This window comes from Nilaparvata lugens, chromosome 3, assembly GCF_014356525.2.
Source record: "Nilaparvata lugens isolate BPH chromosome 3, ASM1435652v1, whole genome shotgun sequence".
In the NCBI taxonomy this organism is placed as follows: Eukaryota; Metazoa; Arthropoda; class Insecta; order Hemiptera; family Delphacidae; genus Nilaparvata; species Nilaparvata lugens.
Genome location: NC_052506.1, coordinates 39,949,528 through 39,971,497, shown reverse-complemented (window position 1 = coordinate 39,971,497; position 21,970 = coordinate 39,949,528). Strand labels below are relative to the sequence as shown.

General features: G+C 35.1%; 3 protein-coding genes across 4 annotated transcripts in view; 2 read left to right on the top strand and 1 right to left on the bottom strand.

Annotated features, from left to right (window-relative positions):
• Window positions 1-21,970, bottom strand: part of LOC111044098 — a 153,779-nt gene that overhangs the window by 111,480 nt on the left and 20,329 nt on the right. The gene's annotated exons all lie outside the window — the stretch shown is intronic.
• The window catches only part of LOC111044095 (protein CEPU-1), a 51,890-nt gene continuing 37,866 nt past the window's right edge, over window positions 7,947-21,970 (top strand). For both annotated transcript variants that reach the window (XM_039423784.1, XM_039423785.1), the window contains exon 1: window positions 7,947-8,254. In XM_039423784.1, the coding sequence (XP_039279718.1) occupies window positions 8,167-8,254 (88 nt within the window). In that variant the 5' untranslated portion in view covers window positions 7,947-8,166. The remainder of the gene's footprint in view (window positions 8,255-21,970) is intronic.
• On the top strand, window positions 8,909-11,460 carry LOC111044096. The gene is made up of 2 exons (XM_022329164.2): window positions 8,909-10,059; window positions 10,469-11,460. Exons 1-2 carry the CDS (start codon window positions 10,052-10,054, stop codon window positions 10,971-10,973), a joined length of 513 nt encoding a protein of 170 aa, XP_022184856.2. The 5' UTR covers window positions 8,909-10,051; the 3' UTR covers window positions 10,974-11,460.

Sequence of the window (21,970 nt, the reverse complement as noted above, 5' to 3'; positions counted from 1 at the left end):
TTCAATTGAGAAGTTGAAAGGAGTAAAAGTGTAAAAACTTCTACCCAATCTTCAACTTAGACCAATGATAATTGTATTGCTTTTGGCTGAGCTGACTCATACATTACTAGACTTTATGTACACCTACGGGCCTACACAGACATAATAATTACAACTTGATACATTCCGAGTTCGCGAGACATGTGGCATTTCCTGCTTAATCAAAACAGGAAGTAACAGGCGAGTTATTGAATTTGAATTGATTTTATCCAATACAAAAATGAACGCTTTGTCGTTTCTAAACTTCCAATAATTAAAAAATTCAGTCACTGACAGGATACACTTGATAGGTTTTTTTATTAAATCATCTCAAGTATCATCAGGGTAGCGAAACGAATAGTTGTAGCAATGTAAAATCTATTAACAAAGAACTTTGTCAAATATAAATTATTGATATCAGATCGTTGATTGACTAAGGGATTTGCAAACCCCCGTTATAAATGAGATCTATATACCGGTACGTTACTCGTTTATGAATAGAGAATCATCAAAATGAGGAAGTGCTTTCCTGTAACCCCCCCCCCCGTAAGTATTCTCCAATGTCTATAATCCCATCTCAAATTATTGTGATCAAATCATTTCAAAAACCGAATAATTTTATATAGATTACTCAATTTGATAATTAAAGAATTTAGTAGACGAGCACAAAGCACCAACATTAAGTTGGCTCTCCACTAAAATATTTTTGAAATCTCTCAACGCCATCGTTTTGAGCTCGTTTTGAGCTGATTTGAGCAACTTTTATTTCGTTATGAGCACCCACCGTTTTTGAGATATGACGTCTCAAAAATTGGAGAGCCAACTTAATGCCAGCTCTCCACTTTTCGAAATCGAAAAACTAAACACGCCATCGTTTTGAGCTGATTTGAGCAACTTTTATTTCGTTTTGAGCACCCACCGTTTTCGAGATATAATGTTTAAAAAATTGGAGAGCAGCTCTCCACTTTTCGAAATCGAAAAAACAAACATGCCATCGTTTTGAGCTCGTTTTGAGCTGATTTGAGCAACTTTTATTTCGTTTTGAGCACCCACCGTTTTTGAGATATGACGTCTCAAAAAGTGGAGAGCCAACTTAATGCCAGCTCTCCACTATTCGGAATCAAAAAAGTGAACACGCCATCGTTTTGAGCTCGTTTTGAGCTGATTTGAGCAACTTTTATTACGTTTTGAGCACCCACCGTTTTCGAGATATGACATCTCAAAAATTGGAGAGCCAACTTAATGCCAGCTCTCCACTTTTTAAAATCGAAAAAGTAAACACGCCATCGTTTTGAGCTCGTTTTGAGCTGATTTGAGCAACTTTTATTTTGTTTTGAGCACCCACCGTTTTCGAGATATGACGTCTCAAAAATTGGAGAACCAACTTAATGCCAGCTCTCCACTTTTTGAAATCGGAAAAGTAAACACACCATCGTTTTGAGCTCGTTTTGAGCTGATTTGAGCAACTTTTATTTCGTTTTGAGCACCCACAGTTTTTGAAATATGACGTCTCGAAAATTGGAGAGCTAACTTAATGCTAACTATATAGTAAATCAAAAAATCAATTATAACTCCTGAACTAGAGTTGCTCAAAACGTGTAAACCTGCACAAGTGTAAAGGTCTATGTGAAGCTACTCTCGGCAGAAATTGACGTTTTGAGCCATCACAGTTCTCAAGTAATTCCCATTCATAGTATGTTTCATGTACTATACAGTAAATCAAAAAATCAATTATAACTCCTGAACTAGAGTTGCTCAAAACGTGGAAACCTGCACAAGTGTAAAGGTCTATGTGAAGCTACTCTCGGCAGAAATTGACGTTTTGAGCCATCACAGTTCTCAAGTAATTCCCATTCATAGTATGTTTCATGTACTATACAGTAAATCAAAAAATCAATTATAACTCCTAAACTGGAGGTGCTCAAAACGTGGAAACCTGCACAAGAGTGGAGGTCTATGTGGAGCTACTCTTAGCAGAAATTGACGTTTTGAGTCATCACAGTTCTCAAGTATTTCCCACTCATAGTATGTACCATGTACTATATGGTAAATCGAAAAATCAATTAAAACTCATAAACCAGAGGTGCTCAAAACGTGGAAACCTGCACAAGAGTAGAGGTCCATGAGAAGCTACTCTCAGCAGAATTGACGTTTTGAGCCATCACAGTTCTCAAGTAATTCCCACTCATAGTATGTACCATGTACTATATGGTAAATCAAAAAATTTAGTAGACGAGCACAAAGCACCAACATTAAGTTGGCTCTCCACTAAAATATTTTTGAAATCTCTCAACGCCATCGTTTTGAGCTCGTTTTGAGCTGATTTGAGCAACTTTTATTTCGTTATGAGCACCCACCGTTTTTGAGATATGACGTCTCAAAAATTGGAGAGCCAACTTAATGCCAGCTCTCCACTTTTCGAAATCGAAAAACTAAACACGCCATCGTTTTGAGCTGATTTGAGCAACTTTTATTTCGTTTTGAGCACCCACCGTTTTCGAGATATAATGTTTAAAAAATTGGAGAGCAGCTCTCCACTTTTCGAAATCGAAAAAACAAACATGCCATCGTTTTGAGCTCGTTTTGAGCTGATTTGAGCAACTTTTATTTCGTTTTGAGCACCCACCGTTTTTGAGATATGACGTCTCAAAAAGTGGAGAGCCAACTTAATGCCAGCTCTCCACTATTCGGAATCAAAAAAGTGAACACGCCATCGTTTTGAGCTCGTTTTGAGCTGATTTGAGCAACTTTTATTTCGTTTTGAGCACCCACAGTTTTTGAAATATGACGTCTCGAAAATTGGAGAGCTAACTTAATGCTAACTATATAGTAAATCAAAAAATCAATTATAACTCCTGAACTAGAGTTGCTCAAAACGTGGAAACCTGCACAAGTGTAAAGGTCTATGTGAAGCTACTCTCGGCAGAAATTGACGTTTTGAGCCATCACAGTTCTCAAGTAATTCCCATTCATAGTATGTTTCATGTACTATACAGTAAATCAAAAAATCAATTATAACTCCTAAACTGGAGGTGCTCAAAACGTGGAAACCTGCACAAGAGTGGAGGTCTATGTGGAGCTACTCTTAGCAGAAATTGACGTTTTGAGTCATCACAGTTCTCAAGTATTTCCCACTCATAGTATGTACCATGTACTATATGGTAAATCGAAAAATCAATTAAAACTCATAAACCAGAGGTGCTCAAAACGTGGAAACCTGCACAAGAGTAGAGGTCCATGAGAAGCTACTCTCAGCAGAAATTGACGTTTTGAGCCATCACAGTTCTCAAGTAATTCCCACTCATAGTATGTACCATGTACTATATGGTAAATCAAAAAATAAATTATAACTCCTAAACCAGAGGTGCTCAAAACGTGTAAACCTGCACAAGAGTAGAGGTCTATGAGTAGCTACTCTCAGCAGGCATTGACGTTTTGAGCCATCACAGTTCTCAAGTAATTCCCACTTATAGTATGTACCATGTACTATATGGTAAATCAAAAAATCAATTATAACTCCTAAACCAGAGGTGCTCAAAACGTGGAAACCTGCACAAGAGTGAAGGTCTATGAGGAGCTACTCTCAGCAGAAATTGACGTTTTGAGCCATCACAGTTCTCAAGTAATTCCCACTCATAGTATGTACCATGTACTATATGGTAAATCAAAAAATCAATCATAACTCCTAAACCAGAGGTGCTCAAAACGTGGAAACCTGCACAAGAGTTAAGGTCCATGAGAAGTAACTTTCAGCAGAAATTGACGTTTTGAGCCATCACAGTTCTCAAGTAATTCCCACTCATAGTAAGTCCCATGTACTATATGGAAAATCAAAAAATCAATTATAACACCAGAACCAGAGGTGCTCAAAACGTGGAAACCTGCACAAGAGTAGAGGTCTATGAGAAGCTACTCTCAGCAGAAATTGACGTTTTGAGCCTTCACAGTTCTCAAGTAATTCCCACTCATAGTATGTCTCCTGTACTATATGGTAAATCAAAAAATCAATCATAACTCCTAAACCAGAGGTGCTCAAAACGTGTAAACCTGCACAAGAGTAGAGGTCCATGAGAAGCTACTCTCAGCAGAAATTGACGTTTTGAGCCATCACAGCTCTCAAGTAATTCCCACTCATAGTATGTCTCCTGTACTATATGGAAAATCAAAAAATAAATCATAACTCCTAAACCAGAGGTGCTCAAAACGTGTAAACCTGCACAAGAGTAGAGGTCTATGAGAAGCTACTCTCAGCAGAAATTGACGTTCTGAGCCATCACAGTTCTCAAGTAATTCCCACTCATAGTATGTCTCCTGTACCATATGGAAAATCAAAAAATCAATCATAACTCCTAAACCAGAGGTGCTCAAAACGTGTAAACCTGCACAAGAGTAGAGGTCTATGAGAAGCTACTCTCAGCAGAAATTGACGTTTTGAGCACCCACAGTTTTTGAGATATGACGTCTCGAAAATTGGAGAGCTAACTTAACGCTAACTATATAGTAAATCAAAGAATCAATTTAAACTTCTGAACTAGTTTTGCTCAAAACGTGAAAACCTGCACAAGTGTGGAGGTCTATGAGAAGCTACTCTCAGCAGAAATTGACGTTTTGAGCCTTCACAGTTCTCAAGTAATTCCCACTCATAGTATGTCTCCTGTACTATATGGTAAATCAAAAAATCAATTATAACTCCTGAACTAGAGTTGCTCAAAACTTGGAAACCTGCACAAGTGTAAAGGTCCATGAGAAGCTACTTTCAGCAGAAATTGACGTTTTGAGCCATCACAGTTCTCAAGTAATTCCCATTCATAGTATGTTTCATGTACTATATGGTAAATCAAAAAATCAATCATAACTCCTAAACCAGAGGTGCTCAAAACGTGGAAACCTGCACAAGAGTAGAGGTCTATGAGAAGCTACTCTCAGCAGAAATTGACGTTTTGAGCACCCACCGTTTTTGAGATATGACGTCTCGAAAATTGGAGAGCTAACTTAACGCTAACTATATAGTAAATCAAAAAATCAATTTAAACTTCTGAACTAGTTTTGCTCAAAACGTGAAAACCTGCACAAGTGTGAAGGTCTATGAGAAGCTACTCGCAGCAGAAATTGACAATTTGAGCCATCACAGTTCTCAAGTAATTCCCATTCATAGTATGTTTCATGTACTATATGGTAAATCAAAAAATCAATTATAACTCCTAAACCAGAGGTGCTCAAAACGTGGAAACCTGCACAAGCGTAGAGGTCTATGGGGAGTAACATTCAGCAGAAATTGACGTTTTGAGCCATCACAGTTCTCAAGTAATTCCCACTCATAGTATGTATCATGTACTATATGGTAAATCAGAAAATCAATTAAAACTCCTGAACCAGAGGTGCTCAAAACGTGGAAACCTGCACAAGAGTAGAGGTCTATGAGAAGTAACATTCAGCAGAGATTGACGTTTTGAGCCATCACAGTTCTCAAGTAATTCCCACTCATAGTATGTACCATGTACTATATGGTAAATCAAAAAATCAATTAAAACTCCTGAACCAGAGGTGCTCAAAACGTGGAAACCTGCACAAGAGTAGAGGTCTATGAGAAGCTACTCTCAGCAGAAATTGACGTTTTGAGCCATCACAGTTCTCAAGTAATTCCCACTCATAGTATGTCCCATGTACTATATGGTAAATCAAAAAATCAATTATAACACCAGAACCAGAGGTGCTCAAAACGTGGAAACCTGCACAAGAGTAGAGGTCTATGAGAAGTAACATTCAGCAGAGATTGACGTTTTGAGCCATCACAGTTCTCAAGTAATTCCCACTCATAGTATGTACCATGTACTATATGGTAAATCAAAAAATCAATTAAAACTCCTGAACCAGAGGTGCTCAAAACGTGGAAGCCTGCACAAAAGTAGAGGTCTATGAGAAGCTACTCTCAGCAGAAATTGACGTTTTGAGCCATCACAGTTCTCAAGTAATTCCCACTCATAGTATGTCCCATGTACTATATGGTAAATCAAAAAATCAATTATAACACCAGAACCAGAGGTGCTCAAAACGTGGAAACCTGCACAAGAGTAGAGGTCTATGAGAAGCTACTCTCAGCAGAAATTTGAGCACCTCTGGTTTATGAGTTTTAATTGATTTTTTGATTTACTGTATAGTACATGAAACATACTATGAATGGGAATTACTTGAGAACTGTGATGGCTCAAAACGTCAATTTCTGCTGAGAGTAGCTTCTCATAGACCTTTACACTTGTGCAGGTTTCCACGTTTTGAGCAACTCTAGTTCAGGAGTTATAATTGATTTTTTGATTTACTATATAGTTAGCATTAAGTTAGCTCTCCAATTTTCGAGACGTCATATCTCAAAAACTGTGGGTGCTCAAAACGAAATAAAAGTTGCTCAAATCAGCTCAAAACGAGCTCAAAACGTTGGTGTGTTTACTTTTCCGATTTCAAAAAGTGGAGAGCTGGCATTAAGTTGGCTCTCCAATTTTTGAGACGTCATATCTCGAAAACGGTGGGTGCTCAAAACAAAATAAAAGTTGCTCAAATCAGCTCAAAACGAGCTCAAAACGATGGCGTGTTTACTTTTTCGATTTTAAAAAGTGGAGAGCTGGCATTAAGTTGGCTCTCCAATTTTTGAGATGTCATATCTCGAAAACGGTGGGTGCTCAAAACGAAATAAAAGTTGCTCAAATCAGCTCAAAACGAGCTCAAAACGATGGCGTGTTCACTTTTTTGATTCCGAAAAGTGGAGAGCTGGCATTAAGTTGGCTCTCCACTTTTTGAGACGTCATATCTCAAAAACGGTGGGTGCTCAAAACGAAATAAAAGTTGCTCAAATCAGCTCAAAACGAGCTCAAAACGATGGCATGTTTGTTTTTTCGATTTCGAAAAGTGGAGAGCTGCTCTCCAATTTTTGAAACGTCATATCTCGAAAACGGTGGGTGCTCAAAATGAAATAAAAGTTGCTAAAATCAGCTCAAAACGAGCTCAAAACGATGGCGTTGAGAGATTTCAAAAATATTTTAGTGGAGAGCCAACTTAATGTTGATGCACAAAGCCTCCCAATTCCCAAGTTTTTAGCTTCCAATGCTTGTATATTTAATACATTTTCATTAATTCTCATTCCAGCCAAATTTCACAATAATTATTTCTAGAAATTTACGCAGAAGATAAAGTTTTTATAAAATTATGCATATATGAATATCTGGAGAAATATCATGATATCCAGACAAAATACATTCTAATAGGTATTTTTTCCATTGTACAAAAGCATAACAATACAAATCAGATCAAAATAAATAAAAAAACTGGATAGTACTGAAGATATATATTCTCCAACATTGCTATAGTTATAATATATTGTTGTGAAATTGTATTGTTTGTGCTAACCTAATAAATAAATATATAATGATACAGTATTAATAGTGTCTATTGAAAGGAGGTATGCCACCACATACAAATTGTGTTTTAAATGTGATCGAAATTAATGGAAGACCAGAAAACTACAATTAAATTATATTCTTATTTCTACGTGAAGAAACTAGTAATAGAAGCTTGCTTGTTACTAATAGCTTGGTTTAGTAACAGTCAATACTGAAGCATTTTTATATTATACATTAATTAGATTGCATGAAATATCTAAGAGCCCAGCATGAAGATCTTCGGCAATGGGCAGTAGCCCATTTTATGTCTTTCGATCAAATAAAAGATGTATAATATGTAATCATTTTATGTTCCACAGAAATGATCATTGTGGAATTTAGTGTATTGCTTAGTCACCCACTGATGAGGAAGAGTAGGCGAAGTTTCAAGTACTAAGTAGTAGTGTTTGGTGGTTTGATTAGTGGAAGAAGAACAGGAGGAGAAGGAGAAAGAAAAACGGAGGAAGAATAATTGAAGAAAGAAAGATGATGTTCGATGTTGATGGTGTGGGTGGGAGTGGATGGGTGTGTGCAGGAGTGACAGGGAAGAGGATGCCAGAGGGCAGTTGTCAGTTGAGTTGAGCCAAACCGATGTCAGCCAGTTTTTTGGTTGCAGTAGTCAGAGTGGCATCGAACAGACCGCCGTCCGTCAGATTTATGATAGGTGCTGCGTGCTGCGTTTCGCTCAGCTTATGATACGACCCGCGAGGTCTCCCTCATGCTCCAGCAAAGGAACTCCGCTCAGATGCGTCTGCCAGTCAGATTGGCGCATTCTCTGGGCCTCACACTTTTATTTTATTTGATAGGTGAGTCAAATTTAAACATAATATTGATATTATCACATTGTAAAATTTATTTTTTTAAATTGATATAAACATTTTACAACTTGAAAATAAAGTGGTTCTATATTCTAAATTTACTTGTAAAAATACAGTTGGCCTATATATTTTGAATTTATATTCGGCTTATGTTTAAATTGCTAATCTTAGTCAACTTTATTTCAAAGTTGAATTATAAAATGCAATGAATCCTCATCAAGTAGCCTGATTACATTGTTATATAAACAACAAGCTCTCATCAACAATGGGATTCATGAGTGATTTGTTAGTGACTCATAATAATATTAGTAACTTCTGATATATTACCGTATGTCGGTTTTGAAGAACTATATTGAGAGTGGTTTCAAGTTTGATAATTGATTGATTCCTAGTTCAGCTGAAGATTTGGTAGGTGTTACCATGAAACCTGGTTCTGTATTATGAATTAATGTTTGAATAAATATAGTGGTATTGACAATATCAACGTCTTAATTTTAACCCAAATATCGGAGCACCGATCTTCGCTCGTTATTTATTTATTGATAAACAGAACACAATTCTTTAAAGTGATTGGGGAAGGACTAACAGGCACATCCCAAAACTGTTTCTTCCTCGAATTTTGATTTATACACTATGAATAGTCCAAAAAGTAGGTTAATGTTCCATTTACTTGAATTCAGGTCCAATTTTCAGTCCAAACATTTGAAATCAGAATAGATTGTTTACAAACCAAATTGAATAGCAAAATAACACTCACTAATTACTCATGTAAAACGGTAAAATAACTTTGAACATTAAGATGAATATATCATTAAATCGCAAAAATATGTTTTTATTTTGAATATGACCTTATGACCTCATTTGATTATAATTATGACCTCATTATGATTTTACCTTTTAAACCCTTCAGTTTTGTTCATCTTTTAGGTCGTGTTTACATTTTACAGCTGGCTATATGTCAACTTATGAATTTCGGGGATGTGATATTTTGATTTTCCAAAAACGCACTCGCTCAATCACTTCACTTCCATTACCCACAGACGACGAAAGTCTCCGCTGTTTTTCCAAGTATGAACTATCCTGATTATGTGATTCAGCGAGACCTAGGGATGAGACCTAGTGCAATCAAATTTTTATATCATAAACCTACTATGTTCCAAATTTCGTGAGAATCGTTAGAGCCGTTTTCGAGACCCGGTGAAATACAAACATATAAACATCCAAACATCTAAACATATAAACAGAAATTGCTTGTTTTATAGCATAGGATTCCCTCAAAATACAAAACTGAAATTACTATACTGAATAAATGGTGTGTTAAGTAGCTTACATACAGGAAGCAGAGCAACTGAGTAAAGACGTAACAAAAACTCAAGTTCCCCTTAAAGACGATAAATACGAAGTATTATAATAGTGTTGTTCATATAGCGAAGTGATAGCAACGAAACTAGAAAAAGATGTTGAAAATGTTCATGCAATCTGATTGCTCTCTGTACAACTTTGTAACCAGCTGATCAATAAAAGCTTAATAAAACATAAACATTTGAAATTGAAGAATTCGCAAAAATGTTCACCTTACTTATCAGTTAATCTGTGGCATTTAGAGTTGATAAATCATTTTTAGAAAACTTCTGAAATTGAAATTAATCTTTGATTACCAACGCATGTTTGATATCCAGTGCATTTTGATAAGTATTCAGTTCTTGAAAAAAAATTTAATTTTGAATATTTACATTTCACTAGAGCAGAAATACCATTATATTTGACAAAATGTATTGAGACAACATGAACAGGTAACTTTCTCTGGTTGGATCTTATTAAAAAGAAATCAAATTGATTGAAGTTAGTGTTTGATAACGGGTTCATTGGACTAATTCCAGTGTTTTTTATGATACCTACGTAATGAAAAGTTACTTAGTGATAAAAAACTTTAAAAATAAGTTTCGAGTTAAGTTTCTAGTGTTTTATTGTGTTAAGAACCTGTAAACCTTGTTATTTATAAAGACTTTTGATAAAAAGATCGCGTCAATATAAACAATAACCACATATTCAAACTATGTGCGGACTACTCCCCAGGTTTAAATCAACATTTTGTTGTCTGCTGAATTTACCCTTTGGACTGGCTCTATGCACTCTACTGTATTTACTGTATTTTACCTTCAGAGTAATCAATTTATTTTCAACTCAATGCAACTTTTACAGCTATGAAGATAATTCTACAAACTTATACGAGTACACAACACCTAAAACACTGACAACTGTGGCGGCTAATTGGAAGCCATGGGATAGTCATGGATATGACGAGAATGTCAACCAAACTGATGACAGCTACTACTATTTTCGACAACACTTTTATCAGATTTCTCTGCCTTACATTCGTTGCTGCGATAAAAGGTTTAACAAAACCTTTTGGAGTATTGACTATTTTATAATGTTTGCATTTACATTACTGTTATTTATAGCGTTTGGGTATTTAGGTGATACCGTTTTGAGATTCTCGATGGCGATTTTTGGATTAGCATGTTTGGGAGACACTATTGTGCGCTTTTCTTCAATTTTGGCGCCGATTTTGACCAGCAATTATTGGAATCATAGCAGGTGGAACCCGTGGGACTGTTATATTGAAGATGTTCTCTTGATTTTGTCTTACATCTACACGGTTATAGTGATGGATAGTTATAGTGGTATGATTAGCTCAAGTAATTAATTGATTGTTTATATAGTACCTAGTTTGGTGGAGAATAATAATATATGAAAAACTGAATGAGAAGGAATAAGATAAGAATTGATAGAAAATGCATTATAAATGGAAAATATGGTTGAAGATTAGGCCTATATACTCGTGTGTAAAGGGAAGAAAAAGGCGACGAGGACGAGAGAAAAATAGGTAGGAGAAATGCAAATAGAATAATAACAATAAATTGGGATACTAAAAGTAAGTACTGGAAGTAAATTGGAGTAATGGAAGTAAGATATGAATGGAAAAGAGGGCAAAAAGAATATAATTTAATTTTAGTAACAAGCAAAAGTTATATTATCTGTTTTATGACTTGATTGTCTTACAACCGATCGGTTCATTGTTTAAAGTTAATCAAATGCTCTTCATCGATTATAAAAGAATATTTTTATGTATGAATAATTTAATAAATAAAACGTGTATGTATGGGAATGTGCCACTTTTTATGTTTATGTTTTATATAGGTTGAATTTTTACCTAATTGTATAATCAAGTCAACCTTGTATTGACTACTACATAGTCCATCAATTTATTCTGTGTGTTACGTTTTTGTCTCGATGATGTCACTAATAACTGTCTTTCTGTTGAATTATACTACACTATGGAATTGATTGATATTTTAATTATATTATTACTTTCCTTGCCCTATTACCATAGGTAAGGAAAGTATTGCTTTCCGAAAAAAATTAAGGTACCCCAATTTCTAAATTTCTATACGTTTCAAGGTCCCCTGAGTCCAAAAAACTGGTTTTTGGGTATTGGTCTGTATGTGTGTGTGTATGTGTGTGTGTGTGTTGTGTGTGTGTGTGTGTGTGTGTGTGTGTGTGTGTGTGTATATACACGATATCACATCTCCCAATTAACGGAATGACTTGAAATATGGAACTTAAGGTCATTTCACTATAAGGATCCGACACGAACAATTTCGATCAAATGCAATTCAAGATGGCGGCTAAAATGGCGAAAATGTTGTCAAAAACAGGGTTTTTCGTGATTTTCTCGGAAACGGCTCCAACGATTTTGATCAAATTCATACCTAAAATAGTCATCGATAAGCTCTATCAACTGCCACAAGTCCCATACCTGTAAAAATTTCTGGAGCTTCGCCCCATCAATGCAGATAGATTTCCAATTATTAGGCTTCAGATACAATTGAAACAAAAAAAAAACTAGTGGAGTAGATTGAGCATGAAAATCTCTACAATTAATGTTCAGTAACATTTTCACCTAAAATTGAAAATAAGCTTTAAATTCGAGAAAATGTGATAATTCAATTGCAAATTATTGTTGATTCTATTGAATCATTCACTATGAAGAGATAGCAGACCTCATATGTGTCTCCAGCGTTATTGCCCTGTCACCAGCTGGCTCAAATCTTCGAATAGTAGACTTGAGATGCGCGGAAACACTAGCGTCAGGTGATCAATTTTCATAACGGCAAGGAAAGTTGTGTGAGTGCGCCACACCAGATTTTTGAAATAGGCAAACTTAAATTAAGAAAATGGAATAGACTATAATTTACATTTTATTCACTTGCACCAACCAGGATTAACAAACTATCTGGAATTGACTGATTTTTAGCTTTAATTGATGATGATAATAATAATAATCTTAAAGCGCTAATTATAGTTTCAGATTGATATTTCCTATACAACCCAGCATATCGGATCTTTAAAAGGCTGATTTTAGGCTAAAAGATCTTATTTTTAGGTTGTGTAAAGGCTAAAAATAAACTTTCTACTGGTAATATTTTTCAAAGTTTATCGATTTGTATATCATCAAGCTATCAAAATGAAATAGTTTTCTCTGGAAAACATTTTTTTCCGATAATTACTTTTTGAGATATGAGCGCCTAAAGTTTAAATTTTTGGGACAGAACATTTCAAATTCGGCAAGAGATAAATCCATGTGATTTAGAGGATAAATTCTTCATGGTATTAAAAATTAATTCATGGTTTCAAAATACAAACAGCTTACTGTGAATATAGAAAAACGAAAATAGTATCTTTTCACAAACGAGGTTTGAAGAAAAATTGGCATTTTAGTTAGGAGAAAGAAAGATTGAGATAGTAAGACAGTATTAGTCAGAGGTCACATAGAAAAGTCTGAATATCAAGTTGAAATAGCAAATATATTATATCTACAAAATTTACTCGAAACCTCATTATCAGAAATGTCTGAGAAGTGTTCAGAATTTTTAAGATTATGAGACGTAAGAAGATCAGCTTCAGCGTCAGCAATCAGTCCTCTTTATAAAAAATAAATCCTTCTTTCACTTTAGGAGAGCAACTTAGCTTGAAATTACTCTTTGCTAGAACAAGAATCGTAACTCAGCTGCGCCTGGCATCAGATGGAAGTTTATATTTGTTCAGAAATAGAGGAACATGGATAGACTCTTCCAAAAAATGTCCAGTATGTAATTGAAGAGAGTTGGAAACTCTGGAGCATTTTATTTTGCATTGTCCTATGTACAGATGCTGTAGAATTCAATTTTTAGGGAAATTTTACCAAAATATAGTTAATATTGAGGACAGGTTGATGGGACTGTTGTCAAGACTAAGAAGATAAGATTTATAGTTCTTTTTATATTGCGAAGGCTTAAGAGATAAGAGAGATGATATGTGATTTTTTAATTTGATCTGTGATATTTTTCTTTTGCGATATAATATAGGAGAATGTAGAAGATAATAAGGTTAATACAGTCGAACCTCTATATAACGAAGTCGATTATCCCGAGAAAAAATTCGCTGCCGAGAGGTATTCGTTATTGAGAGGTTCTGTCAAGAAAACTGCCATGATCCTATGGATCTTATAATATCGTATCACTGCGGTAAATAAACGAATATGGTACATGAAACATATCATCGCGAACGTATGGTACCTATTAGGCCAATATTAATATGAAAATTTGAAAACTCATGTCGATAAAAACTGCTGTCGATAAAAACATGTTTTTTGAATATTTGTAGAACGTAATAAGTAAGTAAATACATATTCTAGAGTTTAATCAAAGTACATATTCTGTAGCAATATTTTTCAACTTTTTACACTACTATTAGATGGAACGCAAAATACGTTTATTTTGCCAATATCTTCACTATAGGCCTAATAACTCAAATTTCCTATTTTTTTGTTTTATATTTGAAAAGTGAGTAATATCGGTTGAATTTTGCATTTGAATAAAACATCATGTTTGATAAAAGACTCACATTTATTCAAACAGTCGGACATGTCTAGTACACTATTTTTCAGTTTTAATCCTTGCCTGATAATTTTGAAAGCCTCTAGAACTTCTTGATCTGACGGATTCTTCTCCTCAGGTTCGTCACAGTCATCATCATCATCATCATCATCATCATAGTCAGTTCAAAGAATTGAAATGTGTGACAAAAGCAAGAATGGGAAAAAAGTCCAGTCGTTCGTTCACCTGCCTGGTCTATAGAATATAGAATAGAATAGAATAGAAATGAACTTTATTCAACAAAACGATTCAAACAGTTCTCAATGTAGAAAACAAAGAAACAAATTGAAATAATAATAAACAGTAAATCAGAAGTAAACAGTTCATTAGGCATGGCATTTTGCCGTCAGCCGAAGTTGAGCCGAACTTGATAATTATAATACTTAACTTTTGAGACAAAGAAAAAGCTTTCATAAATTATATAATACAGTAATAAAAAAAATATATATATAAAATTGGCTTGGTTTGCGATTCATAACTGAACAGACTGTCTTTGAAAGAATAGATTTTAAAAGTCAAAATTTGACTTTAAATGATTAAATGATTTAATATTTAATATTGAACTATCACCTGATTCATATGAGGATAGAGAAAAAAAATGATAAAAAAAATACACCCGTTTCCATCTAATTAATATTACTGTTGTATGTGATGGATGCTCTGTAGTAGTATACACGACCAAAGATTCATATTTATAGAACAATCCATTTATCACAGAGAGAATGACCAACGGTTAGAGGATGAAAATTAAAGCATTGATAATTGAACTCTTCTATTATTTGCTTTCTATACCTCAGAGCCGCCCTCACATGCCCCACCAAAAGTTTCCAATTCTTTCCATCCAAGTATTCTATGACCTCTCTTCTTTCCAGTCTCCACTTATTGAACCATGTCTTTCTTATCTCTCCTAGAATTTTACATCTACCTAAAAAATGAAACATGTCCTCGTTTTCCTGACTATTCCACATTGAACATCTGTGTGTTTCTTCCTGTCTTCCCGGTCTGTAATTCAGCGGGAATAGAGCTCCTCTAGCTTTGAAAATAATACTTATAAAATTCCGCTTATTCCTATCATTTATATATTCTCTTATCAGACTTCCCTCCTTATTCAACAGAGCATATATGGAATGAAATTGCGCAGCATTAGCCCTATCCAACCACTTACCCCGAACCGTTTGTCTAATTTTAGTGACCAATAGCTGACCCATTCTGCTCCACTCACGCTTTTCCTGCAGATTATCTGGCCAGTCTATATTATTATCTCTACAAAGTCTCAGCCATTCTCCATACCAACCACATTTCTTCTTGATGAATATTTCACTGAGGATTCGCGGAAATCTCTGCTCAGGCAGCGCAAGCGTTTCTAATATATAGTTGAAGTGCAGGACAAAAGTATTCACCCACATTGTATCTACTCCAGCTTCAAGGTAAATGACGTAGTTCAGCGTATTTCTTGGTAGGGATAGCAATCTCTTGATAAAAAACTTTTGAAAATTTTCCAACTCTTCCGATTGCACGTAACCCCACACCTCAGCCGCATAAGTCACCACTGCTCTGCTTGTAGCATTATAAGCATGCCACTTGCCAGAGATTGGTACCTCGTCATTTAAGATAAGCCTACGCCATACACTATTTATACCAAATTTTGCTGTTGCTACTTTATTTTTAAAATGTGGACGCATCGATAGAGCAGGTGTGAAAGTAACTCCCAGATATTTATATTCCTTCACCACCTCCAGTCTTTCCTCTCCATAATACCACCTCTCATCTCTCCTCAGTCTTCCTCCTCTCCTAAACACCATTATTTTTGATTTGGTCATCTTCAATTCTAGATTCCATCGCATACAATATCTTCTCAAATTATTGATCATTCTCTGTAACATTACTGGGTTATCTGAAAAAATTACTATATCGTCTGCGTATAGAAGAGCGTTTATTTTGAAACCATCTATAGATAGGCCTCCACCTATACTCTCACATATGTCATGCACGAAAATCAGAAACAACAAAGGTGAGGCCAAGCAGCCCTGTTTTAATCCGTTCTCGATGCTGAAACTTTCTGTTTTTCCTCCTTTACACCATACTGCAGCATTTGTATTGTTGTAGAGACTTTTTATCAACTGTATTCATTTATTTGAGAGTCCCAAATTATGAAGCTTGTAGAATAGGGCTTCTCTATTCACACAATCAAATGCGGATTTGAAGTTAATGAAGAAACAATAGGTTTTTCTTTTCTCAATGCTCAACTTATAACTTATTATACTGTAAAGAGTAAACACGTTATCTACTGTTGAATATCCTCTTCGAAATCCCGCCTGATTCTCCTCCAATACGCCTCTGCTTTCTATCCATTCCTCTATTCTTTTCAGTAATATTCCTACAAATATTTTAGCAGCAGAGTTATGAAACTTATAGCGCGGAAGTTAGAAACAACTGAATTATCGCCTTTTTTATGCAGAGGGAATATGATCGAACTAGTGAAAGCCGCAGGCACGGTCTCACTCGAAAAAATATTATTGAAAAAATGCAATAGTAGCTCTCTATATTCAAGTGGTGACTTTTTATAAAATTCTCCTGGTATCCTGTCATCTCCTGGGGCTTTATTATCACGTAGTTTGTTCAAAACTGAATGTACCTCATCCATCTCAATAGCTCTATCCAGATGACAATCCTCTACTAGTGGTGCTGCATGATCAGTTGTGTCTCTTCTTGCTAGCGAGTACAGTTGTTGAAAGTGTCTCACCCAATTTTCAGACCTGATACATGACACATTCAATGGATGTACACCTCTAAAATTCTTTATCAGTTCCCAAAACTTTTTCGAGTCTCTTATTGATCTTAATTTGAGCTCTATTTCTCTCAAGAATAATTTTCTCTTTTCCTTACATAGTTGTGTCTTACTACTTCAGAGCTGGTTTTTCTAAACAATCTTAAAAGGGAAAACATTTTTAATCTACATTTTTCACAATCTCTATCAAACCAGCTTTGCTTCCTAAACATATTCTTATTGTAATTAGGTATCAATTTATCGCTTGCCGAATTGATGATAAGCTCATTCAGTACAGCCATAGCGTTATCTAAATTCTGAGGTAGGCCTATATGACTTAATCGACTAGCTCTTTCTGATAATTTCGAAGCATACTGATAATCGTCTAATCGTTTCCATTTCAATTTCGGCAGCATGGGGTTTACAGAATCGCGTTCAATCTCTGTTTGTTTCAACTTTACGCAAATGGGCATATGATCTGAGAAACATTCATTGATTACGCAAAAAATTTCAACAATATCCAGACACTCCAATGAAACACAGCACAAATCAATTACTGTTGTACCTCTGCTACTGATATAAGTGAATTCTCCATGCGCGTCACCCTCAATCCTGCCATTCATAATAGCTAAGTTGAACTCATCGCATAATTCTATTATCTTCTCCCCTTTACGATTACTTGTCATGTCCTTGGTAACTCTAGTACAATTTATTCTAGTATCTTCGTTAATAACATGTTGTGGGATCACTTGCAAATCACCCACCCTACCGTTTAGATCCCCCATTATAATTAAATTACTAGTATCATCCCATTCAGATAAATAATCCCATAGACAATTATATTCCCTATTCCATTCATTCTCGGACCCTCCACTGAGATAAATCGGTAGTATGTAAGTTTTTCCATCATTTCTTATGATCTCTAAAATTAATGTATCATTTATATTTTTCATATTAATATCATCACAGGTCTCTTTATAGCATAAAAGTCGTCCCTTTTTTGCTCTGCCCATTCGAGACTCCTTAATTGCATAATCCCAAAATACCTTATATCCCTTTAGATATCCCATAAACTCTTCCTGCTTTTCCTCTTCAATAAATGTTTCCAGTAAAATAAAACAATCGAATTTTCTTAGAAAGTTAAACAAATCTTATAAGGCTTACCTTGCAAACCAGCCACATTATACACAACTACCCCTAGCTCACAAGTATTGTCCATTTTCCGGCTGACGGTTTCACTTCATTTATTGATTGGTTGCTGGTCTCTCGGTGGTCCCTGGGTGGTCTCGTTCACGGTGCTCAAAATCAGCGCAGCTCGGTCCCCGACGATCTCTTCCAGCTTGGCTCTGCCATCCTCGCCTCCGCATTCAAGACCGCAATCCTCGTCCCACTTGAATGTTAGTTGTCTCACGATTAATCGGTCATGTACGAGGTATGCATTTTCGTCTGGGAATAATTTGAGTATTTCTCTTCTTAGTCTGAGTAGCTTGGCTCTAGAATTTCTGGTCTCAATCGAATAGTCTTTGTGAACAAAGTAATTAGTATGCTTTAACTTTTTTGCATTATCCAAAATGTAATTGATATCACTGTCCATTGGAAAATGTGCGATAATTGGCCCACCTTTTTTGAATTTTCCAAGAGGATGAACCCTATTCACGCAAAGGTCTGTACGTGAACCCAAGTACTCGACACAGAAATTTTCAATAATGCTTGTCCAATTAGCAGCTTCATCACACTGTAGTTCCCGGAACACCAAATTATTTCTCCTACTGCGATCCTCCAGTCCGACGACACGTTTTTGAAGATCTTTATTTTGACGTTTCAACGTTTTTATATCCTCTTTTACTACCTTATTGTCCTCTATAATCGATCCCATAGTTGAATTGAGGCAAGAAATATCACTTTTTGTCGCCACGTCTGAAAGCTTTTTGTCTATAGCTTCTAATTTTTTTTCGAACTCCTCGAAATACTTTTTAAATTCTCCCAACTCCATGACACTTTTTACTATTAATTGTTTTTTAGCACTTTGCAGGACTGCTTCTGGTGAACTCTTTGACCGATTACGTTTTGCAGAGCCGGAAGGTGAACAATAACTTTTTATGTCCGTCTGCATTCGTGAAGGACTTAACTGGGCATTAGCGCGATTGCAATTAATTTTTCAGCAATAATTACGATAGTTTGTGAAAACAATTCTCAATTCACGAGAATATGCAGAAAACGAAACTTACACTTTCAACTTTTCACTTGAAACGAACAACTCAACGATTAGATAACGGAGCAACGCAAAAACACGACCGTCTCTGCCGGCTGCTCTAACTCAACTCCACCTGCCTGGTCTACAATAATTGATACGGAGATCCCACCCCAAATGACATGGGAAAATGATGATGAAACACTTTATGAACTAATAAGAATATTAAAGGGAATTGGATAAAATATTCATTTTATTTCAACTTGAAAGCTCTTTGAATTCAATTTCCAGTAGCTTGCATTCAATTTCCGACATGTGTTCCACCCTCTATTTCACTATTGACTGTCTACCACTCTATCTTTTTCCTTCTTCCTACCTGAATTGCCATTATTTTTAGTCTATTGACCTTTCTGCTGAAACTAAAGAACTCCTTGAAAATGACCGTCTGCTTCCTATACACACTACACTTTGTATGTTGAAGTCAAGAGAAAACTTTGTTGTTGATTGGTCCGAAATTCGTTAAATAGAGGTAAATAAGCAGCAAAAACTCTAAAATGTCATGGGAACAGGTAAAAATTCGTTGTGTAGAGGATTTCGTTAAGTGGAGGTTCGTTATAGAGAAGTTCGAAGTTTGGTTAAAAATGTATGAATTCAGGGCTTCATTTTTGTATTAATAAAATAGAATTATAGTACCCTTTAAAATTAACTTTGTTGAAGTTCTGACACTGTGTTACTAGTAAATATTTGATAAAACACTTACTTACAGCCTCATGGCTGATAAAGCTCCTCTTCAGGAGTGAAATGCATTCCTCAAGACTCCAAAAAAGTAAGTGTTTTATCAAATATTTACTAGTAACACAGTGTCAGAACTTCAACAAAGTTATTATATAGTGTTTCGTCATGGAAAGCAACTTCAATTCCTTTAAAGTTGTTTAAATTTTAAAAAAAAAACAAGAATACAAGTTGTAACGTTGAAAAATTCTTGGTTAGTGCATAATATCAGGTGCAAATTATTGTTGATTCTATTAAATCATTCACTATGAAGAGATAGTAGACCTCATGTGTGTCTCCAGCGTTATTGCCCTGTCACCAGCTGGCTCAAATCTTTGAATAGTAGACTTGAGATGCGCGGGAACACTAGCGTCAGGTGATCAATTTTCACAACGGCAAGGAAAGTTGTGTGAGTGCGCCACACCAGATTTTTTAATATTTTAACAATTTTAAAGGGTACTATAATTGTATTTTATAAATATTTGGTGTCCACTACAAACTACAACCACTATTACCACGATCACTACTCCCAACCCAGCTGTATCAACCACTCATATTATAATATATAGTGCTTGATTGAATTTGTCTCCTTGTTTATTCTATAGATATTACATTCAATAGTTCAAAGATATTAAGTTAAATAATATTGTGAAATTTTAACATGCATGAGAATATCTCATGTAAATTTGTATTTTTCTTGAATAAATAAATTGATTGATGGATATAAATAATATAACCTAAAGGCTACTTTAGGTGTAACACTAAATCAAGTTTTAATTTTGTGTTTTTTGTATCATATTCATAACAAGTATCTTTATCCACAAGCCAATTATGGAAAAATAGTTTCTAGATTACTAGTTGGAATTTTGCAAACTAAATTTATAAGCAAAGAGAATCAGAAAAAAATATAAATGTCTCGAAAGCCTGATCGTTTACCATAATATAATATTCTATTCCGTCCCTAGAGTATCAACCGTATCTTTACATGAGTAGGATAGTTCCATAAGGGCTCACTCAAAATAGTTGAAAACTAAAATTATACTGAAGATTGTCAACAGGATAACCATAATAGGTTTTTTAATTACCTTAGGACGTCGGAGAGATGGATTTCAATTGGCCACGCACATATAGGCCTACTGCTACTCCTCACTACAGACTTAACGTAACGATCAGTCTTTATAGAACAAGCTGAGAGCAAAGAATTATCTTCGAACATAAAAGATATTTTTGTTGATTGCATCAGTAGCGTTTATTTGGTACCATGAGAAAAGCACAATTATCCAATCTCACTTGTTGCAAGGTTATTTTGAAACCGCCCAACTAATCTAATAGCAGTTGAATTCTATTGTAACTGGTGTCAATTTTTCATTTCGCTTCTGTCAATCATTGCACGACGTCCAAAGTCAAAGTTCAACAAAACATTTCATATTGGAGGTTATATCAGATTATAGAAGGAATAAGAATAGCAATGGATAAATTTTATTCTCCATTTTTAATTTTTATTAATTTTCATTCTGTTTTTGTATTTTTCTATAAATTATTTCACTACCGCAATGGTGTTTACAAAGGTTTGAACAGAATGAGTAAGTGGCTGAGTAGATTTCCACTTATCAGGTGCAAATTGATAACAACATTTTGAATATCATCGTGGTGAACGTAAGTCGAGATGTAACTTTACTGTTCAACTTTACAATGTGTTTTGTTTTACATGAAGGTCGATCGACTCACACTGGAAGCTGAATATTGACTTGGCCGTTCTGTTCGTAGGCCTGCCATGTCGAATGTCGAACAATCAGGTCGATATGTAGATTTCAGCTCCCTATAGACTTTCTATATCTATATCAATAACTCAAACACACAGTTGCACAAAAGTCTGGTAACTTCTAATCCTGATTAAATGCCACAAGAACCAATCAGAGGAACCTTCTTTTAAAAAAAAATATTGATTGGTTCTTTGATAGTTTAATCATGTTTAAAATTTAAAAAGCTTTTATGCA